Source organism: Macrobrachium nipponense, chromosome 7 (genome assembly GCF_015104395.2).
Source record: "Macrobrachium nipponense isolate FS-2020 chromosome 7, ASM1510439v2, whole genome shotgun sequence".
NCBI classification, from domain to species: Eukaryota; Metazoa; Arthropoda; class Malacostraca; order Decapoda; family Palaemonidae; genus Macrobrachium; species Macrobrachium nipponense.
In genome coordinates this window covers 24,747,900-24,772,339 of record NC_061109.1, presented here as the reverse complement: position 1 = coordinate 24,772,339, position 24,440 = coordinate 24,747,900, and the positions used below count along the sequence as shown (strand labels likewise).

The window sequence follows — 24,440 nt, the reverse complement described above, 5'->3', positions numbered from 1 at the left end:
GTGGCGTCTGCTATGACTGTTCTCACTCCAGCTATGTGAGTGGTAGGAAAGATGCCACTGAACTTGTCTTCCAGGAGAAGATCGCTACCATGACATGATTTAGATGACGTACTTGGAGGCCTCCTCTGTTTTATACAATGTACAACACTGCGCTGTCCAGGACTAGCTTAATGTGGGAGTACTTTGGTGGCGCAACCTTTTAGTCAAGAACACTGCCATTGCCTCCAGTACGTTTATATGGAACTGACGAACTGAGGTACCAAGTCCCTTAGGACCTTTTTGCCCTGGGGAATACCCTCCCCACCGCTTAAGGAACGCGTCTGTGTGGATGGTGATCCCTGGTGGAGGGAACTGACGGGGTACTGAAACAACTGGCAGACAAATATCTTGGACTTTCGCCCACGCCGAAGTCGATTCTTTAGACTCAGAGGCCTGAGGATAGTCTGTCCCCTGGACCTGACATTTGCCCGCGAGCGCCAGATTCTGGATAAGGTCTTTCAGTTTGGGCCTTTCATTAAGACGTTCGTCCACTGATGCAAACTGGAGAGAACAACCAGGATCCTTTCCCTGAGCTCTCCTTGACGCTAGTTGTGACTTAGAATTGCTTGACGACTTCGCATATTTCTTTCACTTTTTGGCTGATGGGATCGACAGAAGGGTGGGCGGATAGATTCCCTTGAAATGCCCAGCCACTGAAAGTTTGACTCGAGTGAGTCTTGATTTGGGTCCTGTTTATTTTGAACCTAATATTCCGGAACTGAATCACTTTCAGTGTAGCTCTGTTGCATTCCTTCGCTGTTGGAGCCCAATCAACAATCGTCGAGAATAACGCTACTACCATAATCCCTTGTGTCCTGAGTTGTTGCGACTACCACTTCCGCTAGCTTCTGTGACACTCTGGGTGCCACTTTGAGTCCGAAGGGAACTACCTTGAAGTAGACATGTCTGGTCGTCCTATCCTTGAAACCCAGATACGGCGGAAAGTGTCTTGCAATAGGATATGATGTAATCGTCTGTACGATCTGATAGAGGTGGTGACGGCCCACGGGACGTAGGTCCGCACTTGTGTGTGAGATCCGAGAGCATCTTGTGACTTGTCGCAGGCGGATGGCTAAGTTTAAGCGGGACAAGTCCTAAGATTACCCTTCTTTTTTTGATGAGCCTTTCTTTGGCACGCTGAGCAAGCGACCATTGAATTTTAATCTCTTGACTCCTCGTCTAGTACGCTCCTTTCTGAAGGAGGTCCTTCTGCGTACTCTGTCACTTCTTTGGAAGGAAGTTGACGGAAAGGTCTGCTGGAGGTAGGGGTCGTCAACTCAGCTCCAACCCAGACGCTTTTGAACACTATGCTCTGAGCCCATTCGCTGGTTCCACGTGTCCGAATGAACAGCCTCCCTCCTACGCTGAAGTTCTTCATTGGTTCTGGTAACCGCCTCGGCTCCTCTGAAGTGCTTTTCCCCTATTAAAGGGCCTCCCGATCCTCTCCCACGAAAGGAACGCTTACCTCTGCCATCCCTTACCCGAGCGGTCATACGTCTGTGAAGCTTGACTCCGAAGGCTTGATTGTAAGCTGGAGAGATGGCGTAAAGGTGGAGGGCTGAGGCTGAGGGGGATTCACATAAATTGGATGTGATTGAAACCTTTAGAAGTGAAGTTTGGGCTGCCTGCACTAATGGTACCGCTGGAACTTGCTGAGGAAAAGCTGGTTGCTTTTTTCTGGTAAGGATGGAAACGCCTGGGTTTCCTCTGTCCCTTACCTTTAGGTGTTAGGTCTGTGCCTCCTCTTAACCGTTAAGGCCCCAACGTTCCTTAAGGCTGCTGGTTAACCTCCCGTAGCCTCTGACTGGACTTCCTTTACCATAGCTTCTGGGAAGAAGATCTGCTCCCAGATGTTAGACGAGAGTAACCGTTTCGGCTCATGCCGATGTTGCCTCTTGTAGGACATGCTTCCTACAATTCGTTCTAGGTGGCAAACTCAAACATATCTGACTGTACCTTTGAGTCAGGGCTTTGGTCATGAGCTTAAAAATCAGGGGGGGGTTCTTGGTATGGTCGCATAGGCCATGGTTGCTACCTCGGACCATAGCCATAGTAGTTAATTGATCTGGCTAGTCCGCGATTTCCTGCGGCAAATTCAGCCTGAATAAGCTATCTGGAAGCCTGGGGTAGCTTTTCACCAACCTGCTCATAAGCACAGTCCGGTTTGAGTTTGCCAAGCTGAGAAGGTGTCGGCAAGTCTTTTCCCCACATTTGTCTCCAACTGAGGGGAGTAACGGAGAAGTGGGATCTGCTTCCTTCAACTGAGGTATGGGTTCCCCTTCTGGGCCGCTGGGATGGTCGAGCCTCGCTATCTTGGTCAGGAACGGGAGCGGGGTACTTTCATCCCTTGTGAAATGGGAAAGGGACTCTTAAAAGGGTTGTATCTTGGTATTATGAACAATCCATGTCCTCTAAACCCTGAGCCTTCTCTTTGAGCCTGTCTCGTGAATAGAGGACTGTCTCCTTTTGGTACCCTATCGTCCCGAACCATGGCTGAAGGTGTGAGCCTTGCGTACCTATGAACGGAGGCTGGAGCTTCCCGGGTAGAACTTCGAAGTCCTCTATTCTTCGAGTCCCAAGTTCCGGTATAGAGGATGAAGACCAGTCCTGAAGGGGCGTATGCCGCTACTCCCATGGGTTGTTCATAGAGAACGAGGTAGCGAGTCTAGGGAGGAAGCTGAGTTCCACTTGTATATGAAAGTGGGAGGGGAGGCTAGGAGGAGCTTCTCTTAGCCGGCACATAATGGAGTCTTGGAGGTTAATCCATCCGACAACGAGAACATTTGTTCCATGCTACTCTTTCGGGACCCCAACCAGGTTCGCCCACCTGTTGCAACAGGCCAGCATGGGAGTCCAAAGCCGGAGCTGCTGCGGAGGTTGAAGGGTGGCTCTGAATCGGAACCAAGGGTAGCGAACTGTGACTCTGCCGGAGTGCGAGATCTCTCGTCTGGAGGATTGACTCCCTCGAGGACTTAGAGCCGAGCTAGAAAGCTTTAGACCTTTCTGCTCCGGGATTCCATCCGGAGACTTACGGTAGGAGGATGAAGCGGAGGTCGTCTTCTTAGACGCCGATGACGATCTTAGGTCACAAGGTCATCCACTGCTTTACTCCTTTGACCTTAGGTCTAACCGAAGCGTCAGGAGGAGAATTCATTCTCACCCGTAAGCCTTGGAAGGAATGGAGAGGTTGCAGGAGTTAGAAAAACAGTTACGCCCAAGGGAGACCCTTGGTGTCCACCGTACCTACCTCGACCAACAGGTCGTCTACACCTACCATAGGTTCAACATTAATATCGAGAGTCGCGACGTCTGTGGAAGATCCTGGTCTTGATCAGTTAATGAGCCAGCCAGCTGTTTGTTGATGAAGGCGATAGTAATTGCCGCCTCTACTGGGTTCGACGTATCCGGTCGCCTTGCCTCCGGGGAAGATTATACCGCCAACCGTTTTCTCACAGATGTCGGGTCATACCCTTGGCGGCGGTTCTTCCCAAAACCGCCGACACAGCCCGCAGGGTAGCCAGTGCGGTATCCCTCACTGCCGGCCGCCGGGAAAGAGGGGGGTCGTAGATTAGATTAAGAATTCACGTTAAAACTAAAACTTAAAAGTATACTTAAACTAGTTCCTTAAGTTAAACTGAATGATGAAAACTTAAGCACTAAAAAAGAAGTCGGGGCAGCTACTGTAGATGGAATACTTACCCCGTCCAAAGCTTGCCTCACCAGGTCGTAACATATGGTAGCACGTCTCCACAATGGTACCAAGACCTGGAATGTCCCCGGTGCAGAGTCGCGCATGGAGCATGGACCGGCAAACTTCGTGTCTACAACATGGGTCCTGAGTGTGGCTGCCATCCCGGATGCTCACAGTTGGTGGCCTGTAAAGTGGGAAGACACATGAGTATCTTAAAGAGTAACACTTACAGATAAAGGACAGAAGAACTCCGTTGCATGCCGGACGCTCGGAAAAAAATTGGGATAACCCCTCCCTGCAATCGCCTGAATAGGCTATAATCCCGGAGAGATCCGGTAAGACCTGTAAGGGAGGGGGGATTGTGTTAGGTAGCTTAAGATCAACTTATAGTTAATCTAAAACAATTAAAACCTAACACAAACGAACCGACCAAGTCCTTGCGAAGCGGAGTGTAGTAAACTCAGCAATACGGTAAGGTTAGCAGTGCCCCCGGTATGTTCCGGTCCCACTCTACTTGGGTGGACTACATCTTTCCACTGATACCAGCACTCCGGTCAGGAAAGGAGCCCTAGTAAGGTGGAAGGGCGAGAAGACATACAGGCCTGCGAACTAGCACGGAGCGACAAGGTAGCAACGGAGGGGGGGAAAGGCCGAGTACCCCCCCCTAGTAACCAGCCCTGCCCGGACCGAGAAGCCTGGGGGTTCGAGTCCCGTCTGGTCTGTCCCGACTCCCTAGTCCCCTCCGCCTGGGGGGGAGAGGGAGGCAGGCTCTGGGGGGGGGGGGGTAGAATGAGCGGAGCGTGGGCAGACCGACCGCACCCCGCCGGACTCTATGGAGAGAGCGGGAGGGGGGGAAGGTGACTGGGCAGGCGTCTGCTGTTCTCGTGATCACTAGTGACCACGAGCGGTAAGACAACATAAGACAACTAAGCTAGGAACAAACCAAACTGAACAGAGAGATGCTATCGGGAGCAACTTACCTGAAAAGCCGGTAGCGATATATGCCCACTGGGCCAAAACCAACTGATCAGACGAGATGCTATAGGGAAGCAACCGAATGATGAGCGGAGAATAGGCTCAGATGAGCCAGGGCCTAGGCCTAAGCCAGACGCCTAACTAACCTACTATAACAATACATTAAATAAATAAAAATGAAAGAAAGAAAACAATATAGCAGGAGAAAAATCCAGGAGTGTACGACTACCGAAAAGCAAGTCTACCACTCAAATCTAGTCCTCAGAGGCCGATACTAAGAGCCGGGCCTAGGGTCTGGATAAGAAGCCTACATAAGGGTAAAAGACTGCATGCATGACAAACCTGAGTAGAGCAGAACCATAAGAAGCGGATAATTAATATAGGCGTACTAGAAAAAGGGGATGTTCTAGGTATGGGACGAGATCCAGAACGAACCCACCACGGGCAGAACCATGCTGCCATGCGTCCGACCCAGAATCTATTATAACCTACAAACGGCAAATACTGTCTCAGGTCCTGGAAAAAACCAACTAACCATAAATACTGAGTAATTGAACTTAGACTGCTGCCTATAGCTGCACGCTCCATTATAGATAAATCCAACAGAAAGGGCACAAAAAACAAGAGATGAAAATATCACGTTTGACCGTGTGCGCTAACTGAAGAGGATGGCCACCAGAGGCGCAGCAGTCGGCGCATGGGATGAGTGTAGTAGTAACGAGTGCTCACTCTGTGGGTCTGCTCCCCTCTTGAGAGGTTTTTTGTAGTGTGAGATTTCTATTGGCAGTTGGCTCGTGTAGTTTCTCACGCGCCTATGTTGTCTACCGACTACCCTCCTGGAGGGTGAGCGCGTCGTTATACTGACCTTTTTCTTGGTATTTTATTTATTCTCTGGTATTTGTTAGTACATTTACCCTAGAAAAATAATAGATTAAAGGTATTCGCGCACGCACGAGTGCTGAGCCCAGAAATAACGCGATCTCTGATCTGCCTCTATGGACTGCCAGAGAATCGACTCGCGGCCACCTAGGTGCAGGCAAAGACCACTACCAACCACGCCACTGAGGCGCTCCTCCAGAAACGGCCCCCTCCGGTTGAACACTGAAAATATCAGCACTGCTTTGTCCTTGGCCAAGAGCTGTCATTAATTTTGAGATCTTATCGCTTCTCGCTAGTCCTGAACGCCTTCAGACTCAGAGAGGAGAGATATTAGATACTTCACTAAGTGACGATGTTAGATTACACTCGATTCTCCCGGTGAAGGGTCTTTGGACAATTCTCTGAATTACTGGACCGCTGTGAATCCAACCTCTAGAGGCCAACTTGGCGCGACAGCTATCCTCTAGGATTTGATAGGGAACAACTTAAGAGGAAGCTCCTTCGTCTTCAATATTAACTAAAACTTAACGAAAGGACGCCCTCAGTCTCTCCCAAACTTTCGACATCCTTCTAAGTGAGGATTACTCAGACGTCCGTAGTTGTTGCCTTCGTCCGAGAAGACCCGCACTGGACGTGCACTAGTTTACTAACCTCTTGAGGATCGTTACTTTATCCGTGCCCAAGACATAAACCAACTCTCTCTTCTTGAGCTATGAGGAGCTGAGAAATTATCCGAGATGATTTTGGGCCCTCGATCCAAACTCACCCTTCGAGGAACTGGGAGAGCCGACCAATTGGCTTCCAATTCTTTCAAGACAATGTGCCAGAACATCTGTTCCTCTTTCGGATGTCTGGCACCCTCTCACTATTACCCGAGGTGATCCTCAAGCCGGTGAGAGAAATTCGAATCTTTGATGTTAATTCCAATTCTTCGTGAGGAAAAATTGTAGATGTCTGAATTGCTGTTTATTCAGGGAAAACAGCTTCTCCAGCGAGAAATGGTCCCCATCAAACTCATCCATCCCCTCCTCAGTCTGTGCTTCCTTCCCTAATAAAGGCTGCGCTTGCATAGCAGAGAGCATTATTCTAGTGCTATGCCGCGGTAGATTCGTCAGATTCCGTTACCGGTGCGGTAAACCCGGCACCGAACAAGTATAAGAGATATCTTTGTTGAAATTTTCTAAAGTACTAAGGCATGTTCATTCATGATTACTAGAAATTTCCTCAACCCGGGCTAAAATGCTATGATTGTAGTCAGAGAGACGGCTTCTTCAGCCATTCCGGCAACCAGCTACTCCTTTTAGCGAAGGGATGTTATGAAATTAGCAAAAGGAAACTCTCAAGCAGGCATATTTAACGTAAACAAAATTACCGCTAAATTACAGAACTTATGTTGTGTGTACGTAACAATCCTGAAGAGTTGTTTCTTATCAAAGAAAAAGACGAAAACTCGTGGAAGGTTGAAGGGAGTGTCAATTAATACTTAGAACAACGTTCTTTCGCTTCCTATCCGCAGACGTAATACGATATGCGTATATGACTTGACCATGCGTTAGCCAATGACGCAAAGAAAACTACGTAAAGTATTGTAGTAATTTGAACATCGAATTCTCTACTACCCATCCCTTTCCTCGACGTGAAGAGAGAAAGAAAGGAAAACGACTGTCCACGGTTCTAATGAATGAGACTTTTTTCAAAAGTAATTTCCTGATTCTTTGCCAAGACCCTTTGGCCCAAGAAAAGGGAGTAATATTCAATAGAGATCATCAAGAGAGAACCGTGATCGGAAAGGACGTTCAGATTTCTTATGATATTGGACACAATACTGTCCTGATCTAGTCTGACAAGTCTTTTTCTTACTCCCGGATGAGCTCTGAAATAAATGAAGCTCTTCCCGAAATTTGTTTAATGATTTTTATCCGCTTAACGATAAAAACGTTAAAATCTATGTCTATGGGAGATACCCCATTTATGAGGGGTTCCCCCACTTAAATGACAAACGTTTAGTATCTTACAATGGGGAAAACGTCCTTACTTGACAAAACTATTAGCACTTTGCTTAATAGGGGAAAACCCTTTACATGACCGAAGTCACCCAGGAATCCGAGTATATAATCTTCCCGATTCTCAGAGAAATCGATGAGAGGAAACAGGGATCGAAGAAAAATTCGGGTATGTCTATCCGCTAACTTCCGAATCCGTTTTTAAAATTTCCTTATAAGGAATGTCCTGTGTAGAGTCCTGAAAAACCTCCTCTTGACGAGCGTGTAGAGCGTCAAGCGTCCTAAAGAAACGTCCTGAACAGCAAATAAGGACGCCTTCTACAGAGTTTTTCTCTCCGCAAAGCGTCCCTGACCAATCTCCACCGAAGCGTCCTGGCGAATGTCCACAAAATCGTCCTCATGCGTCCTGCAGGCGTCCTCAAAACGTCCTGCTTAGCGTCCTGGAAAGCGTCCTGCTGAGCGTCCTCAAAAAACGTCCTGCTTATGCTACGAGCGTGTCTGATCAGAGAACACCAAGTCTTCTGAACAACTTTCAGAGAGGAACTCGTTGAGCCCCTGATTCATGCACCAAGGCCCGCCAAGAGGCCGTCCTGGACGAGCGCCTTGCCAACATCTCACTGTTATTTACGAACCGCGTTTTGCGTGATGAACGTTGAATAATTTTTCAAGGGACGTCCTCATGCGAGATCTCCATGGGAGCGCACGCTGCTCCTGAAGTGTGTGAACACTAAAGGAAGACGTATGGCTTTCGTCTTCAAGACGGGCCTCTTTTTTTTTTAAAGACCTTCATACCTTCTTACAAAGACAGTGGCCGCCTGGTGCGACAACTTGGTGTCCTTAGTAATGCAAAAGAACATCTCCAGAAACGCACTCAGCAAAGGAACGCCGAGCGTCGAAAGCGGCGACAAAGACACCCTCGCAAGGTGCTTCGCCGAGCGTCCTGGAGAATGTCTCTACTTATAGGACGTCGAGCCCTCCAAAAGCTTCCTCACGTTCTAAATTGCCCTTCTTATGCCGAACCAGTGACATAGTTGTTTGACTGGTGACAAAGCAGCTTGCCGGACATCAAAACTTATCAGCTTGCTTTTTCGAAGTAAAGCGAACGCTTACATAACGTATACGGATGCGCCATGAGGAGAGGAGGACGAATACCTGAGTTGCTCCTCCAAAAGGTGGAATCTAGAATGTCCTTGATTACCAAATTCTTTTGGAATGCTAGCGAGGTTGAAACAGCTCTAACTTCATGAGCGTTCACTCGCAGGAGGCTCAAATCACTCTTCTGGCAAGATGAATGAGCCCCCTCCTTTAATATGTCCCTTAGGAAAAGAGCCAGCCAGTGCATTTCTTCGAAAAGGGTAAATGTGGTCTCTTCCCTGAGCACCATACATTACCCGACCCGAAGGGAACCTCTTACTTCCTTCGTTTATATTAAATAAAATTCGAGAGCCCTCCTGACAGGGCACAGGACTCTTTTCATCCTCTCGTGACGAGAGATTGAGGACGTGAAGCGTCCTGTTCTCTAAAGCTTCTTAGGGGGCGCGAGTCCTTCCGAGAGCTCCGACCCCTGTGTGGGGAGGACGCCTCGGAGGACGAGAAGCAATCCTTCAAGATTCGTGCACGTGCTCGATCTTCGGCAGCCTGGGAAGCGACAACAGGACATGCCGAAAGGAAGCCAGATCAGCATGAAAAACCCGTAACCCTCCTTCGGCTTTTGACATGCCCTCTCCCTGGTTTCCTGGGAGTCCGACAGAGGTCTAGGCCTAGAGGCGTTGGGATGGGGCCGATCTGACGTTCCCTCCTGACGAGAGAGAGGACGTGAAGCTCCTCTTCTCTAAAGCTTCTTAGAGGGCGCGAGTCCTTTCAGAGCTCCAACCCTTGCGCGGGAAAGGAAGGCACCTCGGAGGACGAGAAGCAATCCTTCAAGATTCGTGCATGTGCACGATCTTTAGCAGCCTGGGAAGCGTCAACAGGTCCTGCCGAAGGGACGCCAGATCGGTGGGGAGCCTCCGTAACCCTCTTGCGGCTTTCGACATGCCCTCTCCCTGAGTCCTGGGAGTCCGACAGAGGTCCAGGCCTAGAGGCATTATGGGGCCGATCTGACGCCCCCTCCACAACACAAGGGGCACTACACTTCACAAAACACTGATTGGTAGAGCGAGCACTTTAGTCTAAGATTACTTGATGTAATCCTCTAGCAGACATTCTTCTAGGCCCGTAAGCCATACCACAGGGTTAGGCAAAATAAAATCTACAGGAGGTTAGAAGGTTCATTATTTCTAACTTCTGTTTACTGTGGAGGAAAACTCCTGATTCTAACACGCTCTAATATGCGTACATGAATCCTACTTCTTCCGTAATCAGACACACATTACACTAATTACATTGAACTTATGCAAAGAAAACATGTAAACGTCATATATACTACCTTACCCCATGCAGACAACAAAGTCTGAAACTAGGCTAACTAGCTTCAGACATCAAATGCAATGAAAAAATTTACGATAGCGTATGCCTAGCCACAAATCCAAGTCAATAATCGAAAGAATAATTAGGATACTTAAGCGGCTAATGAAGTTTCAAAATCCTAGGCGGAGGTCTGTAAACAGTTGTTTACCGACCGGCGACAGAAAAAATATGAATAGAAAATGGGAATAGTTCCTGATATCCGCCTCCCAGCGGCGGGAATGGGTACTACCACCTGGCCGCCCACTGCGTGTGCCGCGAATTTTGAAATTCTGTCGGACTTCGGAGAATACAGCTATATATATATCTGTCAGGTAAGTTTCATGAACAAAATAAAAAATAAACCAAAAGGATCCCACCGGGAAAAAAGATTAACGACCAGTCAGCCGGAGCTCACAAACACACATCTTCCTCGGAAGACGGCCAAAAGTAAAGTGGAGTGTTTACATCCGAGCAGGCTAGCCTGCCCCACGGTAGTTACAGCCTAACCACCTTGTTCAAGATTCAACGGCCGTAATTCCAGCTACGCCGAAGTATATTCCTATTGTTAAAGGACCGAAAGGTTTGTATTATGCATCGGAACAAACAGCATGTCTTTTCAATGGACACGACACTGCACCACTTCAAACTTGTCGCTTCTTATTTGACGAAGGCACATCAGAATCAGATGACAACTGCATGTCACTCACTTCTACGCCTTTCTAGCGGCATTTTGTCGACAACCACGAGGCAACAATCTTGCAGAGTCTACAACTACCCTTGGGCAACCCCCAGTCTCCCCTTCAAACCTTCAGTATCTCTTCTCCCGGGCCGGGGTGCGGGGGAGCGGGAGCAGACAGAGACCTTCATCTAGGAGAACTGGGGGATGGGCAGAAGCCGCCTCCTCAGACACAGCACTGATACATTGCACAACACTACTGCACTTCTCACATCACTCTTCTCCACAAAAGCACGGAATGACAAACCTAAATCCATAACGGATTTAGCCAAAATCTCAAAACTTTTTGTCCATCTTTGGACTCTAAATGGCAATGGTGCTAGGATCGGAAGCAAGGGCTACCTGGACTGGAGTCACAAGTAAAGAGGTAGGAGGGCTATTAATTGAAGAAATATTAGATAAAAAAAGGTGAAGAGAAAGAAGACTTCTTTGCCTCTACAGGCAAAGAAGTTGACTCAACACTATGTTTGCTACCTGTTCTAATGGTTGCTTTCCTCTTTCTATCTTTCTCCATTTTATCTAAGTGAGCTTTAAGTCTTCCACCCCTGCTAATCTAAATATGATATTGTTAAGATACAATAAAGTTTGTTCATACTTACCTGGCAGATATATATATAGCTGTATTCTCTGAAGTCCGACAGAATTTCTAAAAACTTACGACACACACTTAGTGAGAGTAGGGTGGTTAGTAGAGTACCCATTCCCGCCGCTGGGAGGCGGGTATCAGGAACCATTCCATTTTCTATCATATTTCTATCTCCACTGTCTCCTGAGGGGAGGTGGGTGGGTACTTAAAATATATATATCTGCCAGGTAAGTATGAAGAAACTTTATTGTATCTTAACAATATCATTTTGTTCATGAAACTTACCTGTCAGATATATATATAGCTGAATCCCACCTTTGGCGGTGGGAGAGACAGAAAAAGGATTTTAGGAAACATATAAATGTAGATGACTGACATCTTGGTTCCTTACCTGTTAGCATAGCTGACTTCGTGATTGCTGCCACCCAAGCCTGCATCTGCTTCACTAGAGTTACCAACAAGGTAGAGACCTGTGTAGTTGGTGCGCTCTAGATGATCTGTCAACAGGGACGAGACCACAATGTGACTAGACCATGACCATACTTCTGAGGACAACGAGGCAAAAACCACCACCTAAGTAGCCTAACCAAATACTCCCATATACAAAAGGCTAAAAGAAGGGACGACCGCATTCGGCGGCCAACCCTACAACCATAAACATTACAATCATTAAAAAAACTCACCTACCCTTTTCTATGGGAAAGGATGAGTGCTACCTCCTGCCCCCAAGATAGTGTCTGCGGCGACGTATGGTCCAAGAGAGTAACAGTTTTCATATGTCGTTCTGACCTCCCGTAAAATAGTGCGAGGCGAACACCGAGTTACTCCTCCAAAAAGGGGCACTTAAAATATCTTTAAGTCCATATTTTTCTGAAAGGCTATAGAAGTCGAAAATAGCCCTACTTCGTCAGCGTTAACTTTTAAAGAGTTTAAAGTCACTGTCTTTACAATTAGAGTGCGCCTCCTTAATGGTGTTCCTTAAAAATGAATGCCAGTGCATTCTTGGACATGGGCATATTAGGTCTCTTGACGAAACACCCATAAGTTCTCCGCAGAACATCTACACTCCTTTGTCCTAGAAGATATTCTCTAAGAGCCCTGACCGGACACAGGACTCTTTCTGGCTCTTGACCAATGATTTCTGCCATACCCTTGATTTCGAACGTTTTAGGCCAAGGATTGGAAGGGTTTTCATTCTTAGCCAGGAATGACATACCCAAAGAGCAGACCGCATTATGCCCTTTGAAGCTGACGTGTTTACTAATAGCCTGTATCTCGCTAACCCTCTTCGCCGTCGCCAGAGCCGTTAGGAATACAGTCTTCTTCGTCAAATCTCGCAAAGAGGCAGAGTAAAGGGGTTCAAAGCGGCTTGACATTAAAAACTTGAGAACCACGTCCAGATTCCACAAAGGTAACTTAGGTAGCGGTACCTTGGTGGTCTCAAAAGATCTCAGTAGATCATGTAGATCCTTGTTATTAGCAAGGTCAAGACCTCTATGTCGAAAAACTACAGATAAGACACTTCTGTAGCCTTTAATGGTTGACACTGCAAGCTTCAAATCTCGTCTGAGATAAAGAAGGAAGTCGGCGATCTGGCTCACAGAGGTCGTGGTGGAGGAAACTCCTTTCTTTTTAAACCAGCTCCTAAAAGCTGCCCACTTCGATTGGTAAACCGCAATTGAAGAAGGTCTCCTCGCGGTGGCAAATAGCTTTAGCCACAGGTTTCGAAAAACCTCTCGTTCTGGCCAACTTCTGGATAGTCTGAACGCAGTCAGACTCAGAGCGGAGAGGTTTTTGTGGTACCTCTCGAAGTGGGGCTGTTTGAGTAGATCTCTCCTTAACGGAAGAGATCTCGGAAAATCCACCAGGTAGGACATCACCTCTGTGAACCAGTTCGCTGCGGGCCAAAAGGGGGCGATTAACGTCAACCTCGTCCCCTACGAAGCTGTGAACTTTCTCATCACTTCTCCCAGAATCTTGAAGGGGGGAAATGCGTAGTGATCTAGGCCCGTCCAATCCCATAACAGGGCGTCCACTGCTACTGCCCCCGGATCGAGAACCGGGGAGCAGTAAAGAGGAAGTCTCGCCGTCCTTGCGGTTGCAAAAACGTCCACCAAAGGGCGTCCCCAAAGACCCCACAGTTCCTGGCATACGTCCTGATTGAGGGTCCACTCTGTCGGCAGCAACTGTCCTTGTCGACTGAGGAGATCCGCACGGACGTTCTCGACTCCGGCAATGAACCTTGTCAAAATTGTGATCTCTCGCCTTCGCCCAAAGCAGAATTTCTTTCGCTAGAGCGAACAGGGAGTGAGAGTGAGTTCCTCCTTGTTTCTTCAAGTATGCCAGTGCTGTGGTATTGTCCGAGTTGACTTGGACTACTCGACGGGAGACTTTGTCCTGAAAGAACTGGAGCGCTAACTGAACCGCTGCCAGCTCCTTGAAGTTGATATGCCAGGCTACCTGTTCCCCTCTCCAGGTGCCTGACACTTCCTCCCCCCTAGTGTTTGCTCCTCACCCCGTGGATTGACGCGTCGGAGAACAACACTAGGTCGGGGTTCCGAAGCTTGAGGGATATGCCCTCTGATAGCTTTAACGGATCGAGCCACCATCTTAGATGGCTCTTTAACTCTTCTGAGATGGTTAAGATCATGTCGAAGTTGTCCTTCTCTGTCCAGTTGTCCGACAGGAAGAACTGAAGAGGTCGGAGGTGTAGCCTCCCACCCCAGGAAACAAACTTCTCCAGCGAGGAAATGGTCCCCAGCAGACTCATCCATTCCCTCACCGAGCATGAATCCTTCCCTAGAAAGGCTGACACTTTCTCTATGCCTTGTTGCTGACGTTCCTGGGACGGAAAAGACCCGAAAAGCCACTGAATCCATCTGAATCCCCAGATACACGATGGACTGTGTTGGGGTCAGATGTGACTTTTCGAAGTTCACCAGAAGTCCCAGGGACGCAGCTAAAGACAGAGTCGTTTGCAGGTCCTTCAGGCACCGGGTCTGCGAAGAAGCTCGTATGAGCTAGTCGTCCAGATAGAGCGAGATCCTGATGTTGGAAAGATGGAGCCACCTCGCCACATTCTTCATTAAGATGGTGAACACAAATGGGGCCGTACTCAGACCGAAACAAAGAGCCCTGAACTGAAACACCTTTCCTTTCAGGACGAACCGAAGGTACTTCATAGACTGGGGGTGTATCGGGACGTGAAAGTATGCGTCCTGAAGATCGAGTGATACCATCCAATCTCCCGGTCTTAAGGCCCCCAGAACTGACTGAGGTGTCTCCATCTTGAACTTCTGCTTTTCTATGAAGAGGTTCAGACGACTTACATCCAAGACTGGCCGCCACCCTCCCGAGTGTTTCGGAACAAGAAACAATCTGTTGTAAAATCCTGGCGTAGCCAGGTCTAAGACCTGTTCCACTGCTCGTTTCTCGAGCATCTGCTCGAGCAGATCGAAAAGTATCTTCTGTTTTTCTTGAGGATACGACGGGGACAAGTCCCTGGGAGTGGAAGTCAGAGGGGGAGGCCTTACGAAAAGGAATCTTGTACCCCTTCTCTATGATATTGAGAGACCAGGTGTGGACCTCTCTCTCTCCAGGCTCCTCCAAACAACTGAAGCCTGGCTCCTACCGGTGACTGAAGTAATGCACTCTCACTTCTTGCCCCTGGACTTAGCCGGGGCTCTACCTCTAGGAAGACTCCTTCCTCGGGGTAAAGATCTAGCTGAAGATCCTCCACGAAAAGGCTTCTGCTTCCTAATAGACTGGACTCCTGAAGACGTGGAAGGGACAGCAGGACGTCTCGACGACTGAGCCAAAAGGTCTTGAGTGGCTGTTCTCCAGAAGACTTACTGCAGATCCTTCACCATAGCCTGGGGGAAGAGATGACTCGAGAAAGGCGCATACAAAAGTTCTGTCTTCTGTGAGGGAGAGACAGACTTAGCCGCAAAATTGCAATAAAGCGATCTTTTCTTCAACACGCCTGCTGAAAAATGAGAGGCTAACTCCTCTGAGCCATCCCTGACGGCCTTGTCCATGCATGACAATACATGGACAACTCCCCAACCCCCCGCTGATCGAATCTGGCTTACGAGACTGGTTGTTTAACACACCGAGACACCAGTCTAAAAAGTTAAAAACTTCCAAGGACCTATAAAGACCCTTCAACAGATGGTCAAGTTCCGAAGTCATCCACGACACCTTCGCTGAGGCTAAAAGAGCTCTCCTTGAGGCATCCACAACGCTGGCGAAATCTCCTTGTGCTGACGTCGGAACCTTCAATCCTAACTCCTCACCGGTTTCATACCACATCCCTGCCTTACCGCTAAGCCTAGACGGAGGCAGAGCGAAAGTGGTGCTTCCCTTAGCTTTTCTAGTCTCCATCCAGGCGTTAACCTTAAGGAAAGCCCTCTTGGTAGACAACGACGTCTTCATTTTCACAAACCCTGGTGTCTTCTTAGCTTTCGACGACGAAAACTGCGATGGAGGAGAAGGAGGAGCAGAAGGAAGGAAGGTATCTCCAAATGAATCCCGGAGCAGCCGAGCCAATACTTGGTAGTCTGAAGAAGACGACGTCGAGGGTTGTTCTTCGTCAACATCCTCAGAAGAACAGCTTAATTCCCCTTCTTCCTTACCCGAGTGAAACTCCGAAGAAAGAGGCAGAAGTCCTTTCGCTCCAAGTCTCATGTCAGAACGATGACGAGAAGAAGAGGGTAGTGTACCCTTAACAGAATCCTTAACAGTCACAGGATCAGCAATCACAACTTGAGTAGAACGCGAAGTTGAAGGAAGACGTGTAGCGTCAGCTAAAAGACTCGGGACAACCAACCTCCGATCGAGAGCGAACTTCCATATTCGCGTCCAAAGAGCTCTTACGACAATGTCTACTAACGTCCCTCCGAGCGTCCAACGAAGCGTCCAAATCAGCGTCCAACTGAGCGTCCAACGAAGCGTCGAGCGGAGCGTCTCTCCTAGCGTCCCGCGAAGCGTCCCTACGAACGTCCCGCGAAGAAACAGGGACTGACACTTGACAAGCGTCCCATTGAGCGTCAACACAAGCATGACGAAGCGGAGCAGAACGTACTAAAGTTTGTCCGTCAGGAACTAAAACATCGTCATCAGAAACGTCGATGTCGGAACGCCAAGCGTCCTCACGTCGAGAAGAGAGGGCAGAATGAAGAAACCTCTCTCTCTCCTGACGTTTACCGCCACCTCTAGACGAACACTGGGGAGAACGAAGTCTAGAAGATGAAATACCAGGAGACGGGGGACGAAAAGAAGAGCAGGCGGAGACGACTGTCTTGTTCTCTTGATCGGAAGTCTGTCGTCCTTCTTACGACGAGGGGAACCGTTTCCTTTCTGCTTAAGTAAAGCATCCAGTTGCGTTGCATAGCAAGGATTATCTCAGTCTGAGAAGTCTCTTTACGAGGAGAAGAGCTATGCCTGTGAGAAGGTGAGGGGCGAGGGGACGCCTTCTTCCTTCTCCCAGGAACAGCCTTGGCTCTAGCGCGACTGGGGCGCTCGAAGGCGTCATCATAAGACGTCCTAGTCTTCTTCTGGGGCGGAAAGGTTACGCTTTCCGGAGAAGAATGCCAATCAGACAAAGCATGACGTGAAGCGTCCTGATCTTGAAAAGTCCTCTACAAAGGTCGCGAATCCGAATGAGATTCCCACCCCTTGCGCGGGGAGGACGCGTCGGAAGACGAGAAACAATCCTTTAGGATACGTGCTCGAGCACGCTCCTTAGCAGCCTGGGAAGCGTCAACAGGTACTGCTGAAGGGACGTCAGATCGGTGGGGGATCCCCGTAACCCTCCTTCGGCCTTCGACATGCCCTCTCCCTGAGTCCTGGGAGTTCGGCAGAGGTCCCAGCCTAGAGGCGCTATAGGGCCGATCTGACGCCCCCTCCACTTCACTAGGGGCACTATCACTGCACTTAGCACTTTGCCTGTTTTCAAGGGCAAGAACTTTAGATTCAAGAGTTTTCAATGAATCCAAAATAAGCGAAAGGGCATTACCCTCCGCAGACACCACTTGAGGGCCCGAAGGCAACACTACGGGGTTAGAAGTCACAAAATCTAAAGAAGGGTTAGAAGGGGTTACATTAATACCCTGTCTGCTACCCGATTTACTCCTGGAGGAAGACCTCCTGATCCTATCACACCCTCGTTATTTTTAACGTAGGATTCATTACGTCTTCCATTGTCCAATACACTCAAAACTTTCGCACTCCGTGCATGCGAAAAATCAATACCATACAAACTTGCCCCCTACAACCTTTACACACTGTGTGAGGATCAACCAAGGCTTTTGGTAGCCTCACCTTGCATTCATCTTTCATACACACTCTGGCGCTAGCCGAACTAGACCCCGACATAGTTAAGGAAAAAAACCAAGCCAAATTCAAAAACAATCCAAAGTCACGTATGCCAAGCTATCGATCCAATAACAAAAAACCAAAAATCAAGAGGATACTCAAGCAAAGAAAAGTTTTCCAAAATCCTGAGGCGGAGGTGCTGTAAACAGTTGTTTACAACACCGGCAACAGAAGAAATCTGATAGAAAATGGGAATGGTTCCTGATACCCGCCTCCCAGCGGCGGGAATGGGTACTAACCACCCTACTCCCACTACGTGTGTCGTAAGTTTTTAGAAATTCTGTCGGACTTCAGAGAATACAGCTATATATATATCTGACAGGTAAGTTTCATGAACAAACCTGGCATTCGGTACAAATCAAGTCTTTACTGCAACTTTGCCCCCTACACTTAACCCACTTAGTGTATGGATCATAACACAACTTAGGTAATCTTGTATTGCACTGCCATCGCTGCATAACCTAATAGATGACGAACTAGAGTCTGACATAAAATACTAACTCCTAGCTGACTGGGAAGTAACCAAGCAGCTAACCGGCAAAAAAAACCAAGAATTTGTACTTCACTAAAACGAACGAAATCCAAGATGGCAATAACAGTTGACTGCAAAGAAAAACCCACAGGTGTTACTTCATAGGCGGCAGAAAACGAACTGATGATAGTTAGCTCAGCGGTACCAGGGATTCCCGAAAGTGGGCAGGACCTGTATCACCTGCATGATTGATAGCAGCGCCACCGGCGCAAGGAAATATGATATTGTTATGATACAATAAAGTTTTATACATACTTACCTGGCAGATATATACATAGCTATTGACTCCGTCGCGCCGACAGAATTTCGAATTTCGCGCACACGCTACAGGTAGGTCAGGTGATCCACCGCGCCGCCGCTGGGTGGCAGGAATAGGAATCCATTCCCGTTTTCCATCAGATTCTACACCATCTGTCTCTGAGGGGAGGCTGGGTGGGTAGTTTAATTGTATATATCTGCAGGTAAGTATGTATAAAACTTATTGTATCATAACAATATCATTTTTATACATTCAACTTACCTGTCAGATATATACATAGCTGATTCACACCATTGGAGGAGGGTAAAGACAGCTAATAACTGATTTAACAGGAAAACACAACAATCGTTGTAGGTATTAATAACATAAAACCTTGGTTCCTACCTGTTTAGACTGAAGACTTCATGGTTAATGCCAGGAGTCTGCTTAGTCTCAAGAGCCTCAGCGAGATATTGATCTATTGCTAAGAGTTCTTGTAGGTCTGCCAAAGGGGTCTTATCCACTTACTTGGCGATCCTACTAAGGGCTATGTCAAAGGGTTTCAATCCACTTATATGACAAGAACCTTTTTTCTAAGAGCACAATCCCGATCCTGATCACCTTAACCTAACCAAATGTTGTATCTAAGATTGCAGGAAGTCATCACCGGACTCCTTGCAAAACAACCAAAAAACTCAATCACAATATTTTACACCTAATTCTTTATGAAAAATAAATAAAAATAAAAATAAACAAACAAATATAATTTCAATTTGTACTACCTCGCTTGTAAGACCTATGCACATTCTCATACTGTCAAAAGCACCAAAAGCCGCCTGTGCTAGCCCAAGCACTCTTGTCAGCAGAAAATCCTGATACTGTCTTAAAAGGAGAGGTCTATGTACGAATTTAGACAATGTCTTTAATCCTACTCCGTTTAAAAGGCACATTTCTAGTTCCTCACTAGCAAGGGCTATGGCCGCCTGTGCGACACCAAGCACTTTTACCAATAGTAACACAAAAACTGCCTCAAATAGTGGAGATCTCCGTAATCAAAGACACCGTTTTTTCCCATCCCAGCCTATACCTGTAAGATAAACTCAAAGTTCCTTGCCTAAACAAGGCCATGGCCGCCTGTGCAACAACTAGCCGTCAGGTAAGAAAGTTAGAGCCCATCCCACCAGTATGGTATGGAAGTATTAGACTTTTCATAAAAGTTTAAGGATCGGTATGTGTCCTCAGTCCCAGCACTGTATCCGCAGACACAAAAGGACCTAGAGAGAAGCACTTGTCGTAGGTAATTTTAACATCTCTAAGATAGTCGGATGCAAATACCGAGTTGCATCTCCAATAGGTCGCATTAATAATGTCCTTCATGGACATATTCTTTTGGAATGATAATGATGTTGCCACTGCTCTTACCTCATGAGCTTTAACTCGTAATAATTTAAAAAGGAATCCTCTGCACAATCGCTATGAGCTTCCATAATCACACTTCTAATAAAATACGCTAGCGCATTCTTGGACATTGGTCTTTTCGTGTCCCGAACTGCGCACCATAGACTTTGTTTACATGCCTTCAACTCTTCTTTCTTTTTAAGATAGAACCTAAGAGCTCTAAACCGGGCCATAAAGTTCTTTCAATTTCGTCTCCCATTAAGTTTGAAAGACTTTTCACCTCAAAACTCCTTGGTGGCCATGGTTTCGAAGGGTTCTCATTTTTTGCCAAAAACAGAGTTTGAAAAGAACAGATGGCTGCGTCTTTCTTAAAACCCACCCACCGAGAATCTAGGGCATGGATTTCACTTATTCTCTTAGCCGTCGCTAAGGCTATGAGAAAAACACACTTTCTCGTCCAATCCCTGAACGAGGCACGGTCGGGAGGTTCAAATTTTTCCGATGTAAGGAATTTGAGCACAACATCCAGATTCCAACTTGGCGGAGTAGAGGATATAGATTTTGACGTCTCGAACGATCTTATGAGATCGTGCAAATCTCTATCCTCTGCCAAGTTTAAGCCTCTATTTCTAAATACCGCTGAGAGCATACTTCGGTATCCCTTTATTGTAGCTACGGACAGATTGGATTTCCTCTCTCAGGAATAACAGAAAATCTGCTATATTGGTCATAGAGGTATCGGAGGAGGACAGCTTATTCTTCCTACACCATCTTCTAAACACATCCCACTTCGATTGATAGACCCGGATAGTTGACGATCTCCGGGCTCTAGCAATTGCTTTCGAAGCCTTGCTTGAAAAGCCTCTCGCTCTGACCAATCTTTCGATAGTCGAAAGGCAGTCAGAGCGAGAGCGGGGAGGTTTTGATGGAACCTCTTGAAGTGGGGTTGTCTGAGAAGATCTATCCTGTTTGGAAGAGATCTTGGGTAGTCTACTGTCCATTCCTGTACCTCTGTGAACAATCTTGGGATGGCCAAAATGGGGCGATGAGAGTTAATCTCGTCCCTGTTGATGCTACGAACTTCTTCATCACTACTCCTAGCAACTTGAATGGAGGGAAAGCGTAAGCGTCGAGTCCCGACCACTCCAGTTAGCATGGCATCCACCGCTATCCGCTATCGCTCTCGGGTCTTCTACTAAGGAGCAGAAGTTCTCTATCCTCTTTGACAGGAAACGTCGCAAACAAATCTATCTGCGGCCTTCCCCACAGGTTCCACAGACTTTGGCAGACTTGCTCGTGCAGAGTCCACTCCGTGGGGAGAACTTGTTTCGTCCTGCTGAGCCTGTCTGCTCTGATATTTCTTTCCCTTTCACAAATCTGGTCAGGAGGGTAATATTCCTCTCCTCCGTCCATGACAACAGATCCTTCGTTATCTCGAATAGGGAAACGAGTGCGTCCCCCCCTGTTTTTTTATATAAGCCAACGCCGTGGTGTTGTCTGCGTTGACTTGAATCACTTGATTTCTTACTTCTGACTCGAAGAATTTAATGCCAGAAACACTGCATATAGTTCTTTTGGCATTTATATGCCAATCTCTTTGTTCTTTCTTCCATTGCCAGAGACTTCTCTTGCCCCTAGAGTCGCTCCCCATCCCGTTTCTGAAGCGTCTGAGAACAAGATTTGGTTTGGGTTCCGAACCTCTAGGGACACTCCCTTGTTCTCTTTGAGTGGGAGCAGCCACCACTTTAGGTGTGTTTCTTCACCTCTAATGTTACCGGAAAAGTGTCCGACAGATGGCCCTTCTTCCAAGTCCAAGATCTCTTTAGGAAGAATTGTAGAGGCCTTAGATGAAGTCTTCCTAGGGATACAAATTGTTCCAGAGAAAGAGTCCCTAGAAGGCTCAGCCACTCCCTGGCTGAAACTCCTGTCTTTCTTTAGGAAGGATGTAACTTTCTGAATCCCCCCGAAGAATCCTTTCTTGGGACGGAAAAACCCGAAAATCCGAGAATTCATCTGAATCCCCAAATAGACTATGTCCTGACTGGGGGTCATCTGCGATTTCTCGAGATTCACGAGAAGTCCTAATTCCTTTGTCAATTCTAATGTTTTCTTCAGATCCTCCAAACCTTGTTCCTGGGATTTTGCTCTTATCAGCCAATCGTCTAGGTACAGAGAGACGCTTATGCCTTCCAGGTGTAGCCATCTGGCTACGTTCCGCATCAGGTACGTAAATACCTGTGGAGCCGTGGAGAGGCCGAAGCACAAGGCCCTGAAAACTGGTAGACTTTCCCTTGAATCACAAACCTGAGATACTCTTTGATGACGGGGTGAATAGGAACGTGGAAATATGCATCCTGCAGGTCTAGAGAGACCATCCAGTCTCCTCTTCGCAGGGCTGAAAGTACCGAGGCAGAAGTCTCCATCGAGAACTTTTTCTTTTCCACATATTTGTTCAGAATGCTCACGTCCAAGACTGGCCTCCATCCCCCGGATGCCTTTGGAACTAAAAACAGGCGGTTGTAAAACCCCGGAGAGGAAGGATCCTGAACCTCTTCTATTGACCTCTTTGTCCTTCATTCCTATCACCATCTGAAGAAGTGTCTCCCTCAGAACAGGGTCCTTGTACTTCGCCGACAGTTCCTTTGGGGAATTCGACAAAGGTGGTCTGTCCTGAAAAGGTATAATGTAACCTTTCCCCAAGACTGCTAGCGTCCAAAGGATCGGCTTTCCTTATCTTCCATGCCCCTACGAAGTTTAGGAGCCTGGCCCTACAGATGTTTGGAGGACCTCGCTGCTACTTTGATTTCTTGAAAGATCTAAAGGAGGACCTTCCTCGCTTTTCTGCTGTCTTCCTTTTCGTTGGAGGACGAGAGGTGGAACCTCTCCGAAAGGGCACTACCGGAGTACGAGTAGTCTTCTTTGCTACTGGTACTGTTGGTCTTGATTTCTTGGAGGATTGTACTAATAAGTCTTGGGTTGCCTTTTCAGCAAGAGACTTTGAAATCTCCTCCACCAAGTGCGAAGGGAAAAGGTGATCCGAGAGAGGAGCGTATAACAGGGCTGACCTTTGAAGGAGAAACTGCTTTGGTTAGAAATGAACCAATAATGATCTCTTCTTCACTACTCCTGCTCCAAATAGAGATGACAATTCTCCCGATCCATCCTGAACCGCCTTATCCATACAGGATAAAATGCAATGTAAAACTTCAGGTTCTAAAACATCTGGTTCATTTGCCTTCTTGGCCAGCACTCCAAGGGACCAATCCAAGAAGTTAAAAACTTCTAGTACATGGAAAAGTCCCTTGAGGTGTTGATCCAATTCTGACATGCTCCAATATGCTTTAGCTGTATTCAAAGCATGTCTTCTCGATGCTTCAACCAAGCTTGAAAAATAAGATGGAAGCATAAGCCCCATCGCTTCCTCTGTCCTGTACCATATTCCCCTCCTACTCCGAGCTTACATGGAGGAGTGCAAAAAAACTGTCTTCTGAGCTTCCTTCTTCACCTTCATCCAATTATTTAAAGATTGAATAGCCTTCTTCATTGATATGGCTGGTTTCATTTTTAAATACGAAGACGATTTAGGACCTTCGTACTGGAGAACAGAGATCTCGGGAAGGAGGAGCTGCAGGGCTTAGAGAGTCTCAAATTCTTGTAGGAGAAGAGAGGCTAACACTTTGTAGTTAGATACCCCCTATCATTGTTCGGGTTTTCTTCCTCCGACACCTCATCCAACTCCATCCTAGAAGGAGAGCGAGCTCTTTTATAAGATTCTTTGTCCGTAGACATATTCCCTATAGGGAGAAATACTCCTAGAAGGAGAGAGACTGACAGATCTAGAAGTTCTCCCTTTCTTATCCACCAAAACATCCTGAGACATGGAGGTTGAAACCGTAACCTTCGATGTACCAGGTTGCTTCCTTGCATTAGGGTTTCTACTTGTAGGAGACTCGCTATCCGAAGACATTACATGAAAAGATCTTATTCCCCTTATAACTCGCTCTTTGAGCTCTCATGATCAGCTGGCGCCTTGCGCATGACTGGCGTTCGCGCTTGGTTGAATCTTCTTCGCGCGGTTGGCTCACGCTCGGCATGCACTCGCTCGTGCTGCCTTGGCGCTGCTCTTGCCTCGGCGCCTTCGCGCCTGGTTGTCTCGCGCGCGTCTCGGCTCGCTAGCATCTGCGCTGTCTCTCGCGCCGCTGGCGCCGCGCCGACTCGCGCTTCAGCGGGCGTCGGCCTCGCGTTCTCGTCTGGCTGGCGCTACGCTCCGGATGGTGCCTCGCGCCTGATTGTCTCTTCCTGTATTGGTAGCAATTCTCATGCTGCGGGCTGGCTCTCGCGCCTGGCCAGCTTCTCGCGCCTAATCGTCTCCTCGCGCCCTATCGGATAGGGCCTTGGTTGCCGCGTCGCGCCTGATTGGAGCCTCGCGCTTACGTGTTAGTTCTTTGTGGCTGACTGGCGCTCCGCGCCTGGCTGGCGCCTCGCGCCCCAAACTCGCGGGTCTGTGAAAAATAGACCCTTCATCCGAAGAAGAATCTTCTTT

The 24,440-nt window shown here is 47.7% G+C and overlaps 1 protein-coding gene across 1 annotated transcript in view; it reads right to left on the bottom strand.

Moving 5' to 3' along the window:
• Window positions 1–24,440, bottom strand: part of LOC135217559 (transmembrane anterior posterior transformation protein 1 homolog) — a 279,484-nt gene that overhangs the window by 242,206 nt on the left and 12,838 nt on the right. Inside the window, exon 4 of the mRNA XM_064253524.1 lies at window positions 3,739–3,914. Within this exon, the coding sequence (XP_064109594.1) occupies window positions 3,739–3,914 (176 nt within the window). The remainder of the gene's footprint in view (window positions 1–3,738; window positions 3,915–24,440) is intronic.